Source organism: Dasypus novemcinctus, chromosome 4 (assembly GCF_030445035.2).
Source record: "Dasypus novemcinctus isolate mDasNov1 chromosome 4, mDasNov1.1.hap2, whole genome shotgun sequence".
NCBI lineage: Eukaryota > Metazoa > Chordata > Mammalia > Cingulata > Dasypodidae > Dasypus > Dasypus novemcinctus.
The window spans coordinates 104756120-104772685 of record NC_080676.1 but is presented as its reverse complement, the minus strand read 5'-3'; the positions used below and the strand labels follow the sequence as shown (position 1 = coordinate 104772685).

At 40.6% G+C, this 16566-nt stretch overlaps 1 protein-coding gene across 1 annotated transcript in view; it reads right to left on the bottom strand.

Moving 5' to 3' along the window:
* DCBLD2 (discoidin, CUB and LCCL domain containing 2) overlaps nucleotides 1–14952 on the bottom strand; it is a 71234-nt gene extending 56282 nt beyond the window's left edge. The window contains exon 1 of the mRNA XM_004465931.5: nucleotides 14403–14952. Coding sequence (XP_004465988.2) covers nucleotides 14403–14604 — 202 coding nt within the window. The 5' untranslated portion in view covers nucleotides 14605–14952. The remainder of the gene's footprint in view (nucleotides 1–14402) is intronic.
* Nucleotides 14953–16566: the final 1614 nt, after the last annotated feature.

The following is a 16566-nucleotide window of genomic DNA, read 5'->3' as shown; positions in this document are numbered from 1 at the left end:
CAAGTGTGTATTTTTTGGTAAGTATGTAGACATGATGCAGATTACATGTGACCCTCCAGCCCTCCCCAGGTTTTAGTAAGATTACTAATAAGAAATTATATAAATTATTTTATTACTGATTTTTAATAATATGAACACTGATTACTTTTGAAAACACTTCTTATTAATAACCACAAACATATGCAAGAAGATTGTCCAAATACGCCAAAAATGAAGAGCAATGTAACTTTCATTACAATTATTATAAACCATGAAAGGTTTATACTTTTCCAATGGACTTTAAGGATGTTTTAATTACTCTGAACAGATCAGTCTAACTTTCGTATCAGTGTCAGTTCTGTCACATTTCATAATAGATCTGTAAAGATCTATTTTCAGATATTATAATAAGAGAAAAAAGAGGTGGGGCATTTAGGAAGTAGAAAAATTACTCAAGAGTAAATTGCAATTGTTAACTAATACACCATATTACCTTAAGATACAGTGATGAATCTTAATTATTTTCTTTTTATTATAAAGGTTCATTTTTACTTATTTCTCTCTGCCCCCATTGTTGTTTGCTCTCTGCTCTCTGTGTCTGTTCATTGTGTGCTCTGTCTGCTTGTTTTCTTTGTAGGAGGCATCAAAACCAAACCTGGGACCTCCCTTGTGGGAGGGCAGTGCTCAATTGCTTGAGTCACATTCGTTCCCTGCTTGTTGTGTCTTTTGTTATATCTCCTCATTGAGTCATTTCATTGTGTCATCTTGTGTCAGTTTGCTGCGCCAGCCCCATCACGTCAGCTCGCTGTCTTGCTTGTATTCTTTAGAAGGCACTGGACTCAAACCCAGTACCTCCCATGTGGTAGATGGGACACCCAATTGCTTGAGCCACATCCACTTCCTTCCTTAAGTTATTATTAAAAACTTTAAATTTTTAGACCATAAGTAGTATATCAGTCCTATTACTTAAATTGCATCATTAAATATATGAAACAGATAATACAGGGTAATATTTTAATTTCACTACATTTTAAAAATACTACATAAAATGGTATGCGTTAAGAGCCTAAACAGGGTTACTATGGCATTTTTTTAGGGGAAGGAATTGCCCCCAGCTTTATTTTGTTTTTAAAGATTTAATTTATTTAATTCCTCCCCTCTTCCTGTCCTGCTGTTTGCTATCTATGTCCATTCGCTGTGTGAGCTTCTGTATCTATTTCTCTTTTTTGTCTTCTTTTCTCATTTTTTCTCCTCCAGGATTCACCAGGATTCAATCCTGGGGACCTCTGATGTAGAAAGAAGTTCCCTGTCAGCTGTACCATCTCAGTTCCTGGTTTCTACTGTACTTCACCTTGACTCTCCCCTTGGTCTCTCTATTTGTTATGTCGTCATCTTGCTGTGTGACTCACTTGAGCGGGCACTTGGCTCATGACGTGGGCACTGGCTTGCTGTGTGGGCACTTATGCAGGCACTCGGCTACCCACACGGGCACTCGCATGGTCTCTCAGCTGACCACGCGGGCACTTGACTCGCCACATGGGCACACACATGGGCACTCACCTGGCTCACCACACAGGCACTCGACTCAACAGGTGGGCACTCACATGGGCACTCGGCTCACTGCACGGGCACTCAGCTGTCCGTGTCAGCACTCGGCTCTCCACACGGGCACTCCCGTGGGCACTCAGCTCACCACATGGGCACTCAGCCTACTACACAGGCACTCGGGTCACCAAGCGGGCACTGGCTCGCCACACAGGCACACTTTCTCTTCTTTTTGACCAGGAGGCCTCATGGATGGACCTGGATCCTCCCATAAGGTAGGCAGAAGCCCTATCACTTGAGCCACATCTGCTTCCCTCAGCTTTATTCTTTTTTCAGGCCTGGACTCCTTTTTTGCATATGTGATGATTTACAACATTGAACTACATGAAGGAATGTGAGATGTACAGATACTTTTTAACACCCATGTAGCAAACACTTCACCAATAACATGATGGCTAAGCACAAGGGCTCTGCAGTCAGACAATGAATTTATATGTCTTATCTACCATTCACATGACCTTGAGAAGGTTACTTATCACTGCTAAACCTCAGCTTTGCTATATGCAAAATGGGGCTAAAAACTGTGCAAACCCCATAGAATAGGAATTGAATGAGAAAATATGTAGGAACACCTAGTGCCAAGGGCCTAACCCATAATACGTGCTTCTTATAATAAATGTTGGTAGGTGCTATTATCATCATTAAAAACTGAGAAAGTTTTTGCCCTTCATATGTTGACCCAGTGCATTTAGCTACAACCTAGCCAAAATAACAGAAAATGGATGACTATACTTCAGAAATTAACAGCAGATTTAAAACTTCAGGTGTAAAATCTCGTGATAAGTATAAATCCATGAGAAAGTAATTTTTACTCATCTCTTCTCCAATGGCCTCTACTCCACTTTAGTGTAACTCACTCTCAGAAACACAGCCAGGACTTTGTTTTGCTATTATCAGAGGCTACTCTAGCCTCTGAAATCTTAAAACTTTAATGTTTCACTCTCTGGTCAGTCTCTTGGCTTTCAGCTTTCTTACATTTTCAGCTCAACATACTTTCTGTGAACGTGATTTCTTTCTGTTTTTCTAATCTAGTAATCTCCTGGTCTCGTGTCTTTCCCCACCCAGCCTGGACCTCATGCCCAATGCATTAACTACACTCTTCCTGGTATCTTTACCTCCTGGCCCTTCTATCCTTCAGGAGTATCTGCCTGAACCCTTCTATACCCCCTACCCCCACTTGGATCAAATGATCTCTCTGGAGCTAAGTACTGCTGGAAAAACAAAATCCCAAAACCCAGGGGAAGGGTGCCATTAGAGAGTAATGCATTTCAACCTCAGGTGGGCTCTTAAGGTCACTCAAAATTCTCTTCTTCAGTGGTTCTCAAAATTTAATTAAGATTAGAATCACTTATAAGTTAATTCAGTAAAGGTTATCAGGTCCCCATCTCCATCTTGTCTAATAAATATGTCAGAAAAATTAACCTGAAATTTAGAAACAGATTTTTTTAAAGGTGAGTGACATGTCATTGAAATGTCATTCAGGGCTAAAGCCACCCAAGAATTATATGGCAAAACACTTGGTTCAACTTGCTATTTACCATTGATTACAGGTCCCAGTCTTCATGAAGTTACATGTTAACTTGCAGGTTTTTGTCTGGTAGAGATACGTATAATTTCTGCGTAGTTGCAAAGATAATACCAAAGGTCACAATTTTATGGGTCTCTTGGACATAAATCAGTTTGGCTATCTAATCCAGCAGTCACATCCTAACATTTTCTATGAATATCTAGCTTCTCATGTATTCTTTGGACTGGTTTTAATATCTTACTATCTTACTATCCCTCACTAATTAGTGAACTGACTAAAATCTCTGGTATTTATTTTATATTTGCATAAGAGTCATGATTCTGCTTTCTTTTTCCCCCTTTCATAAATTATATCCTATCAGAAACATCTCCAGTATGGCTTAGGATCTGCACTTTGACAAATCTTAAAACAAAACAAAAACCCACAAAAAACTTCCTTTCACTGTGTCCCCTTTCATCTTCTCTTTCATTTTTCCTTTATTTTTTAACATAGAGATTTCTTCCAAGAGTTGTCAATACTTGAAGTCATACTTCTTTGTTCCCTGTTCTAGCTTCAATGTACTGCAATTCAGCTTCCAGACCTACCACTCCAAAAATTATTTACTGAAGCAGTTAGTTTCTAAGTTGCCAAAAGCAAACAGATACTATTCCTGCCTTATCTTTTCTGACCTTTCTACAGCATCCGGATTGTTGGCCCATCCTTCCTTCCACCATCCCTCCCTCCAGCTTTTAACCCCCCCTTTTCCCTACCTTCCCTCCAGCTTAAAACCCTCCCTCCCTGTCTTTGGTCTTCTTTTAACTCTCTAACTGCTACATCTCAGGTACCTTTGCTGACATCTTCCAACTACTGTTGATGCTGCCATGCCTCAGAGTTCTTTTCTCTCTACCAAGGCAATTTTATCTACTTTCAGGATTTCAGTTATCACCAAAAAGGAGAAAGCAGTGGGGTTTAATACACAAATATGTATCATGTTTGAGGATTAGGAGAGAGATTGGGAGCTAAAGCTACACATTTTGGGGAAAAGTCCCACAGCCCTTCCACTCATGTCCCAAGCATTCAATGAACATCTACAGGCCAGGCACTGCAGAAGGTGCTGAGGCAACAGTAAAAATGACAGACTCCTGGTAAAGACCCCTTCCCCTTAGAGTTTACATTATAGTGGGTAAGACAGGCATAGTAAATAATTTCAGGGAAGTAATGGGCATTATGTGATTGTGTATGTATATGTGTGTATGAAGGATAAATAGCAGTTGGCTAGGCAGAAACACTGGGAAATAAGGGAGGTAGAAATCAGGGAGGGAATGAGGATTACAAAGAAAAAACACCATTTAATTGACTCCTTGCTTTCTCTCCCAAATTTAACTGGTGATTAATTTTACACTTTCTATCTCCTAATATCTCCACATTCAGTCCCTCTGAATGTAGGCTCTGACACGGCCTGGGTTGTTGCAACAGTTCTCTAAGTCTTCCCACTTCCTATTTTCCTTTCTCTAGTGAACTGTCCACACTCCTGCCTGTGATTTTCTTAAACACCAATTGGGTCTAATAGGTCCCTTACATTAAAATCCTTCAGTTAGTTTCCACTGACAACACAATAAAGCTTAAATTCCTCAGCAACGCATAAAAAGCTCATTATAATCTGGCACCTGATTCCCTTTCTAGTCTCATTTCCTGACTTTCCCCCAAAGCCTCTCTGCTCCAGCTCTAGACATAGGTATGATTCCCCACATGCTCCACGTCCTCTCACCTCTGTGCCACTGCACATGTTTTTCTACTCTAGTAAGAATGTCCTTCAACCTCTCATCCACCTAGCAATCACTTATTCATATCACCCCCTTTGTAAAACCTTTCGGAACCCTCTGATCTTTTTCCTCATTCCCATTACCATAATCTTAAGCATATTTATGTCAGTTTACCCCATCAAGCTGTAAAACTATTAGGCAAGCAACACATTCTATTCACCTTTAGCACAGAAATGGAACATACTAGGCTCTGAATGCATGCTGCTGAACTTCGATTAAAATAAACCCAAACAAACTTTCGACTATGATGAACAAGTGATATGATAGAATGTACATAAACTTGGAATCTAACTTGGATCTAAATTCTAAAAATGACAACTTTTGAGATCCTGGGCACTAACCCTCTATAATATTCCATTTCCTTATCTGTATATGGAGATAGTTACCATCCCATTTCCCAAAGTAATTGTTTTCAAAAGTTCAGTAACAACTTTTGAAAAATCCAGTGGACACTTTATAAAGGTAGGCACACTTTTCCTTGTAGAAGATGCTGTTCCTTCTTCCAGGAACTGTCCTGCAGTTTCCCCCAAAATTTTATATTTAATGCTCCCTGGCTCACTGACTGGTCCAGAAGTGGGTACTGACACACCCTGGGCTAATGATTCCCTTCCCTCCAATTTCTGGAGCTTGCGTAATATGGAAAATCCCAGAAGCTACTGAAACTACAAGTTTTGGGGACTGACAGCAGTCAGGATTTCTACCATGTAGAGAAAGCCAGACTGAGACAAGAGAGAAGAATTAAGCAGAGTCCTTGGTACCTGAGGTCAGGCTGTATTTCTGCTTTGCCCTTGGTTGTGTGGGTCTGGTTCTTACAAAGACTCTGTAAGATACCTCAAGAGTTCTAAGGAACACCCTTCCTCTACCCTTGCCACAGTATGCCTATCTCACATCTAGATCTACAAAGTAAGCTTCCAGGAGCCAAGGAGTAACCAGGAACAAGGACAAGCCAGGAGGGAAGAGATAAACCACAAACCAGCAAGTGTTTTGGAGAGGAAAGAAAGCTGAAAGATAAGGAACCAGTAGACAGGTGGAGAGAGACAGAACAGAGGTCAAAAGGGAAGAGGCAAAACTAGTACTAAACTGCTGGTTGGTTGGAGGTCAGTTAAGGATAAAACCTGTGAACTCTATCACCTTTGCCCTTGCAGTCCCATTCCTCTATTTTAAGTTCTGGCACCTCTCATTCAACTAGGCTTGAATCCTTAAGCAGATCTTCCCTAAACAATAACTGGCACAAAACGAAAGAAAAGCACTGCATCTCAATAGAAAGCAAAGATTTGACAGTGGACATTTGAACTGCAGAGTAGGGAAAAGAACCACAAAAATTTCATTAATTAACACATTAATTCATCTGGTGGACAAAAATTCACTAATTACTCAAATAGATTTGGTCCCAGCCCTTAAACATTCTAAAAAGAAAAACATTTACAGAGGAAGTAGATCTCAAAAGTCTGCATGGCTAGGATTCAAATCCAGGTATGCCTGACTCCAAAGCCTTTCAAAGTATTCTCAAAGATCAACAAAGTAAAAAACAATGAAGACAGACAAAGCGCGCTCTCTCTCTGTTTCTTTCTGTCTCTCTATAACACACACACATACATATACAAACACACACACAAACACAAGTTCATGTGCACATGCACAAGAAACTAATAGTTGAAATGAAAGTTTCAGTAATGCAAAAGCTAGACTTCAAGGGTTAAAAGAGAAGTTCATCATTTAAAAAATATATGCTGTATGCCAAACACTAAGAAAATATAGAGCACAGATGTAGTCTACTTATTAAGAAGTTCATCACTGAATAAAAGCAAAGGGAAAATCTTATGTTCCCTGGTATAGCAATGTTCAGTACAAGGTGGGAGAGAGAGTTTCAGGAAGGAGGAAAGGTGGGGCAGTAGGTAAGTTCATATAGTGAAGGGATGAGAAGCAGAGCAGAAATTCAGCTCTATAAATCTACTCTATAATGGGATAATCAAAATGCTGTTGCTGAACAGTAATCATCATTTGAGATTTGATTAGAGTCCTAAATTGTAGTTGATCTAATTACAATAACCATGACTTTCTCTAGTAACCTTGAGCTTTCCGGAACTATAGAAAGCTGACAGTGAGCAATGGCCAGTAGGCCCAATTTGGAATTGGGAAGAGCACCATTGAGATTATGGCTCTGGGTGCCCTGGCTGGCTAAGAGACACGTAAACCAGAGATGGACAAACGGACTGGGTGAAAGGGAAGGAAACCAAGGCTGGTGTCCTGCCTAATCACTCAGGCACAAACGCTTTAACTGTCCCTCAATGGAAAGTCCTCCACAGTACCTCCACCAACATTTCCAGTCTTCATTTCTCACTGCTTTCCTTGACACCAGATTACCGCAGCTACTTGAACAATCTCCCAGGTGAGGAAAAAGAAGGCAACAGGCGACTACTATTACAGAACCAAAACCAGAGGAATCTATCCAACCCAAGAGGTGGCCATTCAAATTAGTCAGAGGGCAAGGCAGTGCCCTGGCATTGATTCAGGCTGTCTTGGGTCTTAAAGAAGATCTATCTGGTGGGTGTAGCAAAGCAGGATTTTCTAAGAAGTGGTAATGTCTACATTCAGAGTTCCAGTGTGAAGGAGGACTACTCTCACTGGCAAGAGTCTAGTCCCTGAGAAGAGGGAGGCTGGGAAAATCTGGGCCGATTGACAGGTCCTCAGCAAGTAGGCAGTTAAGATTCAAGAGAGGGATTTATTCCCAGCAGGAGACTGAGATGCCCAACCTCTCGAATTGAAGACTAATTGTGGGAATTAGGCAAAGGACAGTAGTGTGAAGGGCATGCAGGTACCTGGGAATTAACACCAAATAATATGCTTTGTGCAGCATAGTCACTCCAGAAATGGGATTCTTAATATTTTTTGAGTGACAGACACCATGCTAAGTATTAGAAATAAGAAAATGAATAAAACTCTCCCCACTGCCAGGAATGAATACTCACAGTGTGATTAATAAATGAACAGAAATAACTGTCAACAACTATCTGGGTGATGGGTGTGTGGTGACAGAGAACTCTTCACAGAGGGGATTATACTCAAGCAGGGTTTTGAAGGATGACTAGGAGTTTCACAAGCAGAGATGAAAGGAAAGTTAAGGGCACTCCAAATAGAGGAAACTGCATATGTAAAGAGATCAGTCTATCAGACAAGGCAAAATGGTATGAAAAGACATAGGATATTAGCGGAAGCAAAAGTAGCTCTGTTTTACACCGAAAGTATAAAGTATGAGGATCCTGGCATGTGATTAGGTTAAAGAGGAAGAGAGCGGGTTGGACTGTGGGGGAAAAAATTACATATACAATATGCAAAGGAGTTTGGCCTGTATCTTAAAGGTGATGAAGGGGCCGGTAGCTAAACCGTGGAAGTCAATAACATCGCTCCAAGAGGGCAGTATCCCAGTGCCTGGAACCCTGGCTGGTCCATTGTAACCAACAAAAACTCAAAGGAGGAAGCAGTGAAACTTGGCAGACTTTAACACCTCTATGTTTCCCTGATTCCCCGATAGTCACCTGTTGTGTTTTTACTCCTCAAATTTCTGCCATTCCTGTGGACTAGAAACCTACATAGATCTTTAAAAGTCCATTCACCTAAAACGACTTTATCAGCAAGGCTTCTTCTCCTTCCCTGGGTGCTATGAGCTCTCCGTCCTTTAAAATCCCACAACCCTGTGCATCCTTCCTTGGTAATTTTTATACATATTCCAAGTAGGAGAAAATTACTGCCTCAACTAGACTGAAGTTTCTCAGAAAACAATGACAATATTGTACTCTTCTCTGAATATTCCAGGCATACTGTCTTACGGATGCCCTCAGCCCTCCTTCGCACTAATAGTTCTTAATGAAAGAACAGTAAAGAGTACCAGCATCTTCTCTTTGATCCCAAGAAATTCAGTTTTGCAGGAAATTTGCATGTTCCTACTCAACAAAAGCCCTGCAGATAACTCTGGGCTCACTCTCCTTAGAAAGCAGTTGAGGGAACTTGCAGTTTAAGGACATCTGCATAATTCAAGTAGCTAATCAAAGATTTTCTTGCAACCACATACCCTTCACAGTGAAGAGTGACCTAACAGCTGATGTTTTAGCAGCCTTTGGAGATGCCATTATCCCACCTGCTTCACTGGACATTCACAGTCAGTAAATATCAATTTGAAAATCTATTTTCTGTCCTCATGGATTATATTTATTTAATCCACATAATGACCTAGAAAATTAGCATGATTTTGTACTGAAATTCTTTCTGAAAGATTCTATTCAGACTGAAGAATTTAACCAAATGAAATAAAGAAAATAGTGCAATAGCAGTTCTAAATGATATATTACTTAATAACATATCTTGCAAAATTTCTACTTTGAAATTTTTGCCTTGTATTTTCATAGGTATGCTTATTTGAGCTAAATTAGCCTATAAATTACTTTTAAAATGTCTACAAAACATAGCACAACACTATTAAAATTATAACTATGTTATATTATGTAGGTATATGAATAGGGAATAGGAAGGAATATAAAAATATGTGATAGATTAAGGGGTAAAATTTGGAATAATTATCATCTAAGTCTTTGGTTTTGAGTAACTGCTATTGTTATGTACAATATTTTAAAAATAAATGTAAAATCCCATGGCTATAAGGTTGTTATAAATTAAACCAAATCCATAAGCCTTGACACAAGAAATATCACCAAGTTGTCTCACTTCATATTTCAACCACTACATTTAGCAAATATTGATAGCTCTATGAAGCACTTCCTAATCCTTCTAATTTTATGTCATCATTCCACGTCCTTCCAACTAATCAAGAAGAGAAAGTAGAAACTATTTGAGTCCATTCAATTAATGCCCAATATTACTTGAGCTTACACATTCCAAGTTCATTTTATTACATATAGTCCTTAAATTTAAGATTTACCCCTCTATAAATTTAGCCTTCCCTATTCATAGGACAGTCTAATTTTTTCCTTTCTAAATTCATGCATCATTTTAATTCTAGTGCTGGTACTTTCACTTTTTACCAATATCACCATTTTAAGAATTTTTTTCATGTTGGTCTTCTAGAATGAAGTTCAGATGTCCCAACAAAATTATTAACTATCCCCAGAGGGAAATTTTTTCTGATTGCTTACAACATTGGGAAATCTACTTAAAAGATGTAATTTTAGAATTATTAAATTTGCTCATTAGCACACATGGAGTGAGTGCTATATTTCTAATATTCATTGAGCAAAATTAATCAGAAATATAACAAAAAAAAAGGATGCTTTGATTTTTGTCTCCAAATGAAACTACATAAAAGAGCTCTAAGACCAAGAAAAGACAATGGAAAATCCTAAATTAACCAGATGCCAACATTAGAATTAATTAGAAATATTTCTTTACAGATAGGTAAGTTCTTCATTTCTGACAATGCAAAATTTCTATTTAAAAAGAGTCCGTACATCACAAATACAAACAAATAAAATGACAAAGTAATTTCACACATTAATTACAAAATTCACTGTAGAACGGAATAATTCTTTTAAAGAGAGAACCTATTTGTTTCATATATTAATTTAACAAACAAAAGCCAATATATTTAAAAAACCTTTCATGTCATAGGCCTAAACAAGTCAGTCTTAATGGATTTTTTTTGTCTTTATTTTTTTAATGTTACATTGAAAAAATATGAAGTCCCCATACACCCCCCCCACCCCCTCCCCCCACTCCTCCCCCCATAACAACATCCTCCTCCATCATCACGAGACATTCACTGCACTTGGTGAATACATCTCTGAGCACCGCTGCACCTCATGGTCAATGGTCCCCACCATAGCCCACACTGTCCCACAGTCCACCCAGTGGGCCATGGGTGGACATACAATGTCTGGTAACTGTCCCTGCAGCACCACCCAGGACAACTCCAACCCCCGAAAATGCCCCCACATCACATCTCTTCCTCCCACTCCCTACCCCCAGCAGCCACCATGGCCACTTTCTCCACACCAACGCCAATTTTCTTTGAGTACTAATCACAATAGTTCATGTATAGAATATCAGTAAGTCCACTCTAATCTGTACTCTATTCCTCCATCCTGTGGACCTTCGAATGGTTGTGTCCACTCCACATCTATGTCAAGAGGGGGCTCAGCTTCCACATGGATGCTGGATACAATTCTCCTGCTTTCAGTTGTAGGCACTCTTGGCTCCCTGGTGTGGTGGTTGACCTTCTTCACCTCCATGTTAGCTGAGTGGGGTAAGTCCAATAAACCAGAGTGTATGAGTTGCAAGTCTCTTGAGGCTCAGGGCCTGGCTCTCACATGGTCAGTCCAGAGATTTGGATTTTTAAAATGAGTTCCCTGCTATTTTACCACGTTCAAATCATATTCTAACCCAAACAGAAGGCAGGCAAGTCCTTCATGATACAATGAGGAAGGTGGGCTCCTGAGATGAGTTAAATTCCTTGTAGTTATAATGTAAAACTGGAGAGACAAATTCACTCACAGTACACCATCAACTTCTTATTAAGTAAATTTATTATAGTAGTGAATATAAAATCAGCATGTCGTAACAATTTTAGTTTTTTTAGAAAGACACATTTTACAGAAAAATTTTTCCAATAAATAAGAGAAAATTTGAAAACGAACTTCTAAATATCATACTCAGAACTCAAAAATACAAGAATATAATCCATACCTAAAACACCAACATAGAAAAATCAACAGATTCTACTTATAAACTTACTAGCAAAGTAAGACCTGTTAAAAGACATTTCTGCTATGAAAAGTCAGCAAGTCTTCAGACCAACAATAAACTTTATTCTGAGTGAAATACAAAGAAAACTCACTCTGTCAGCAGAAACTCTGCTAAGGAATACCTATGCACAGCATTAACTGGAATAAGCTAATATTTTCCACTATTTATTTCAAAATGATGTCTAAAAGATTAAAAACAACAACAACAAACAAGCGCTGAAACACAAGTTCTACCTTAATATAGTTAATGCATTTTTCCAAGGCTGGCTGAAAAAATAAAGCATGTAATCAAAAACCAATTTCCACAGTCTATTCTTTATTCTGACTGAATGCAAATAAGATAGTCAAATTTTAGAAAATTTGGTAACAGTATAAAATAGAAATTACCCAAATTCTATCAGCAAAAGTCACTAAATGCTAGCATTTTATTATTTCCTTCCAGTCTCCTAATCTTCTTCCTAAGACTTCTTATACAGTAAAATAGTCTGCTTGTAATTTAACATTAGAACATGTAGACATTGTCATTATTAAAAGTTCTATAGGTGTTTTAAAGCACTGCTTCTCATTTTGAAATGAGGCTTCTTTTCAGTTTATGTGAAAGAATGCCAGTGGTCTATGAAGAACAACTACTAAGCTGGTATGACCCTGTTTTAAAGGCAATTCTACCACACAGTTTCAGGGTGCCTTGGGTAAGATAATAATTTAAAAATTAACTAATTCAAATCCACACCATTCCTAGGTTTTCAGATGATGTATACCTAACTGGCCTTTATTTTATAAATTTAGGAAATGCAATATTAGTAATAATTATTATTACATTATGGTTTTCACTTTTGCAAAGATCCTCCACATAATTATTTCATTTTCACCCACAGTTGAGCTAAGTTTGCATTTTCATAGTACTGATAAAGAAAACGGAGGTGTAAAGAGATAAAGGACTTAAAACTTGCTCAGTTTAGAACAGAAGAACTAGAAACCACACCTTGTAATTATCATCTCTATTTGTGTTAGTCACTGTTAATCTATATAACATCTCACATATGACACTGTGAAACACAAGACAAGAGAAATGGGTATTTGTTTCTTGTAAAACACAAGAGAAACATAACTGTTAAAATGTTCTGATAAAAAGTGCTATTAAACCTTATAGGTAAGACTGCATGTTTTGATTAGACTGGACTTGAGAAATTCTAAAAACAAGGCAATTTACTCATTTTTGGGAGGGAACATGTGACTTATTCTATACCGTTCCAAGGCCTTTTTTTTCCCCAAGATTTTTTTTTAATACAATATAATCACTTTCAGATCTAGAAATAAGGAAAGCAGTTGGAACATTCTGCTTATGTAGCAATATTCCCTTTTGTATTAAGATACATTTCTTTATATCTCAGTTTCCTTATCTTTGAAATGGGATAATAATACCTATATCAGATGGTTGTGGTGAGGACTGAGTGAGTTAATATACATAAACCACTTGGTAATATACCTGACACCAAGTAAGCTTTAAATAAGGGTTAGACACATTTAAGGATCTGTGTTTTGGTTTGTCTTTTTCCCTAGCAGGAGGGAAAGAGGCTCTAAAACTTCAAGACAGAAAAGCATTTCACACACTCTTGAATAAAGTACTGATACTCAATAATTGATTTAAGATGATGATCCAACTAAAACCTGAATGCTAAGCATCTAGGTATTCTTCCACATATGAAATTTTAAATTATTCTGTGTAGAAGTTCAGTTTATCAAATACCTCTTTTCCTTACAGAGATTACCTCCACATATACCTTAAAGTTTCAGCATCTTCATAATTGCAGGTTTATGGCCCTGACCCACACTTTACTGAAAATCATATGAATGGATCATTAAGCTGGAGTTAGACATAGAAATTAAAAAACAAAAAAAACAAAAAAAACCTTCCCATCTATAAGTAACAATCCGTATCCTTCTTGCTGCAATAAAATGGGAAAAGCAATGGAAAAATGAATTCTATAACTGATTCAAAAATTGTGGTACGCTGCCTGAAAATAACATTATAATGACTATTGAATAAACAGTTTTGCCCTCTACTGGAACAGGTTTATCAAGTATAAGAGACGAAGAAAAAAAATTTGTCACTTTCTGGAATTCCACTGGTAAAACAGAGCACTTTAACTTGGGCCAGATGCAGTGTCTGACTCAGACAATCTAGACCAGTCCTGAATAACTAGCAGTAATGGACATGTTCTGGATCCAACACTCAAAGATAACCAGAATCGATTCCACTCGCTTCAGAACCTGAGCTTTCCCAAAAGATAGTAATCATCACTACTTGACTTTAATCGGTTTAAAATTCTATTTAATTCCCTTCTCTTTTCACTCTGGCCATTCATATACTTGGCCTAACTTTAAAGATCACATCTTCACAAGTTCTACTTTCCTCCCAAAGATTTTCTGAAGAAGAATCCAGTACCAAAAACAGAGGCCTTGATTGAAGATTCCCACTTTCCCCTTTTCAGAAACATGAACAGCCTTGGCCCAAAAGTAAAGCGGCACTAACCCGGAGTACAGAAAGAGCCCACCTTCTCAAATCAGGACACGTCCAGTGCACGGCCAGCTCTGCCTGGCACCGCAGCTCACCGCACCTCCCGACCCGTCTGCAGGTTCCGCCAAAGGCCGAGAACCCTGCGCCCAGGCGGCTTCCCCTGCACCCCCGGCGCCCGTGGGGCTCCGCGCGCCGCGCCCTCCCCCGGGACCACTCACCTTGCTGGGCTACGGCGTCCTCGAGCAGCAGGAGGAGCACTAAGAGCAGGAGGAGGTGAGGCATGGAGGAGGAGGAGGAGTTGGAGTGCGAAGGGAGGGAGCGGGAGAGGGGGAGCCTGGCCCAGGCGGGGGCGGCGGCCGCGGCCCGGACTCGGGGGAGCTGCGGGCTGAGCCCGGCTCTCACCACCGCCCGGCTCGCCATCGCGGCGGCCAGCAGTTTGCCTGCATAGTGCGGGCGCCCCGGGAGCTCTGCACGCCCCGGGGCCACGGCACCCGCGGCGGGAGAGCGAGAGGCAGCGCGCGCCTCGCCCCGCGTCGGGACCCCTCCACCCCTCACCGCGCTTTCGCCTCCTTCCCCCGCGTTCCTGCCCTCCGCTCCCCGCCCCAAGACCCCAAGCCGGAGCTCAGGGGAGGGGAGGGGAGGAAGCGGAGCGTTGGAACTGCAGAGACGCGCCTCCCGCCCCGCGCTCCTCGCCCGCACCCACTGGCCGCACTCGCCGCAGCTCTAGTTCGCTAGCTCGCGGGCGGGCGCCCGCTCCCTCGCGCTCTCTCTCGCGCGCGCCGGCCACGCCTCTTCTTACCGCCACAGCCAATCCGCGGTCGACTCCGGTCCGTCTCGTTCCGCGTCGCCCAATCAACACGCTCTCTCCTCGGTCGACCCGTTAGGTATCCGGCCCACTCCTCGAGCTCCACAGCCCCTCATCTCTCTCCTCCAATCCCCTTCCGCCTTCGGAAGCCCGCCCGGCCCGGCCCCCGCCCGGCCCGCGCGACTGTTATTGTTGGGACCGCGGGCGAAGCTGATCTTTCGGAGGCGGACGCTTGCTCTGGTCAATGACTTCCGGAACTTCCTCCATCCTTCTCTCCCAGTTCCTCAAGCCCAGCTTGCTCCTTGCTCCTCCCCTGCCTCACATCAGGCTGCTGGGGAGGGTGGGGAACCTGGATCCTGGATGGTTTTAGTTGAGAACTGACACTAAGGGACTTCTTTTAAAAGCAAAGCAAGTTTGTTTGTTTTTTAAATTAAACTACAGCAGTTATTGCAACACATCTGAGTTACAATAACAGAGGAAGTGTTCACCTTAAAAACATATTTGTGTTTGCGTGTGCCGAGCATCTTTCTCTGTAATAGAAAGTGAGAGGAATGACACACAAAAAAGAGTAAAACAAGATCCATGCCCCCAAGACTATTTATACCTAATGTGCTAACATTTATTTAGCCCTTCCACAAAAAATGAGCACCTGCAAACATTGTGCGAGAGTTGTGCGAGTTGCAGGCATGAACCAGAAATCTTGCAGGATCTTGTGTAGGAACAGAGATGGAAATCTTTCATGTAATGTATTTCACGGAATGAAATACATGCTATTAAATTACAAGCAATGTGGTGGAGATATATGGGATGATGGAGTGACAAAAAGAATGGGTCTTTGGAAAGAAGGAATTCACAGGACTAAGCAGTGATTAGTTTTAGAGGGGAGAGAGGTGTCATGCAGAATGATAACTTGGGCCCCTAAGAGGAGGATGGTGTCATTAATAAAGACAGGAAGCTGGGAAGGTGGAGCAGGTTGTGTGAGAAAGTAAGTAAATTTGGGCATGTTAAATATGAGATGCCAGCTCAGTTAATATGTGAAGCCCTGTATCAGATGGACATTTTGGTCTAAAGCTCAGGTTGAGGAGTGTGCTGAGGTTATGTGTCTGGGAGTCATGGAGAGATGTGATTTTAAAAACTGTGGAAGGGATTGATATCCTCAAATGAAAATCTGAGAGTTGTAGAGCACTTCAAGGCCATCTTTTTCAACTTCCATGTATATTCCTCATACAATAAATTCTTCTGTTCAAATTTACTTAGTAAGCATTTCTTGGATGCCTATTCAGCTTTAAGCCTAGAGTGGGCGTTAGGCATACAAAGTTTCCATTAAGGGAGTTCACCATCTGGGAGGGAGGTGAACTTGTAAGTGAATCCATTGTCATCAGTGCCACATTGGAGATAAGGACTGGTCCCACAACACCACAGTGGAAGGAGTTTAAGGAAACCTTCTTGGCAGGCATGAAACTCCAGCTGAGTATTGAATAAGAGAATGAAGTGAGGAAGGGAATGGCAGGCCAGGAGCAAAATAGGCTGGAGCACAGACACAGAAGGGAATGGTGTTGAAGGAGCTGAAAGGGTTG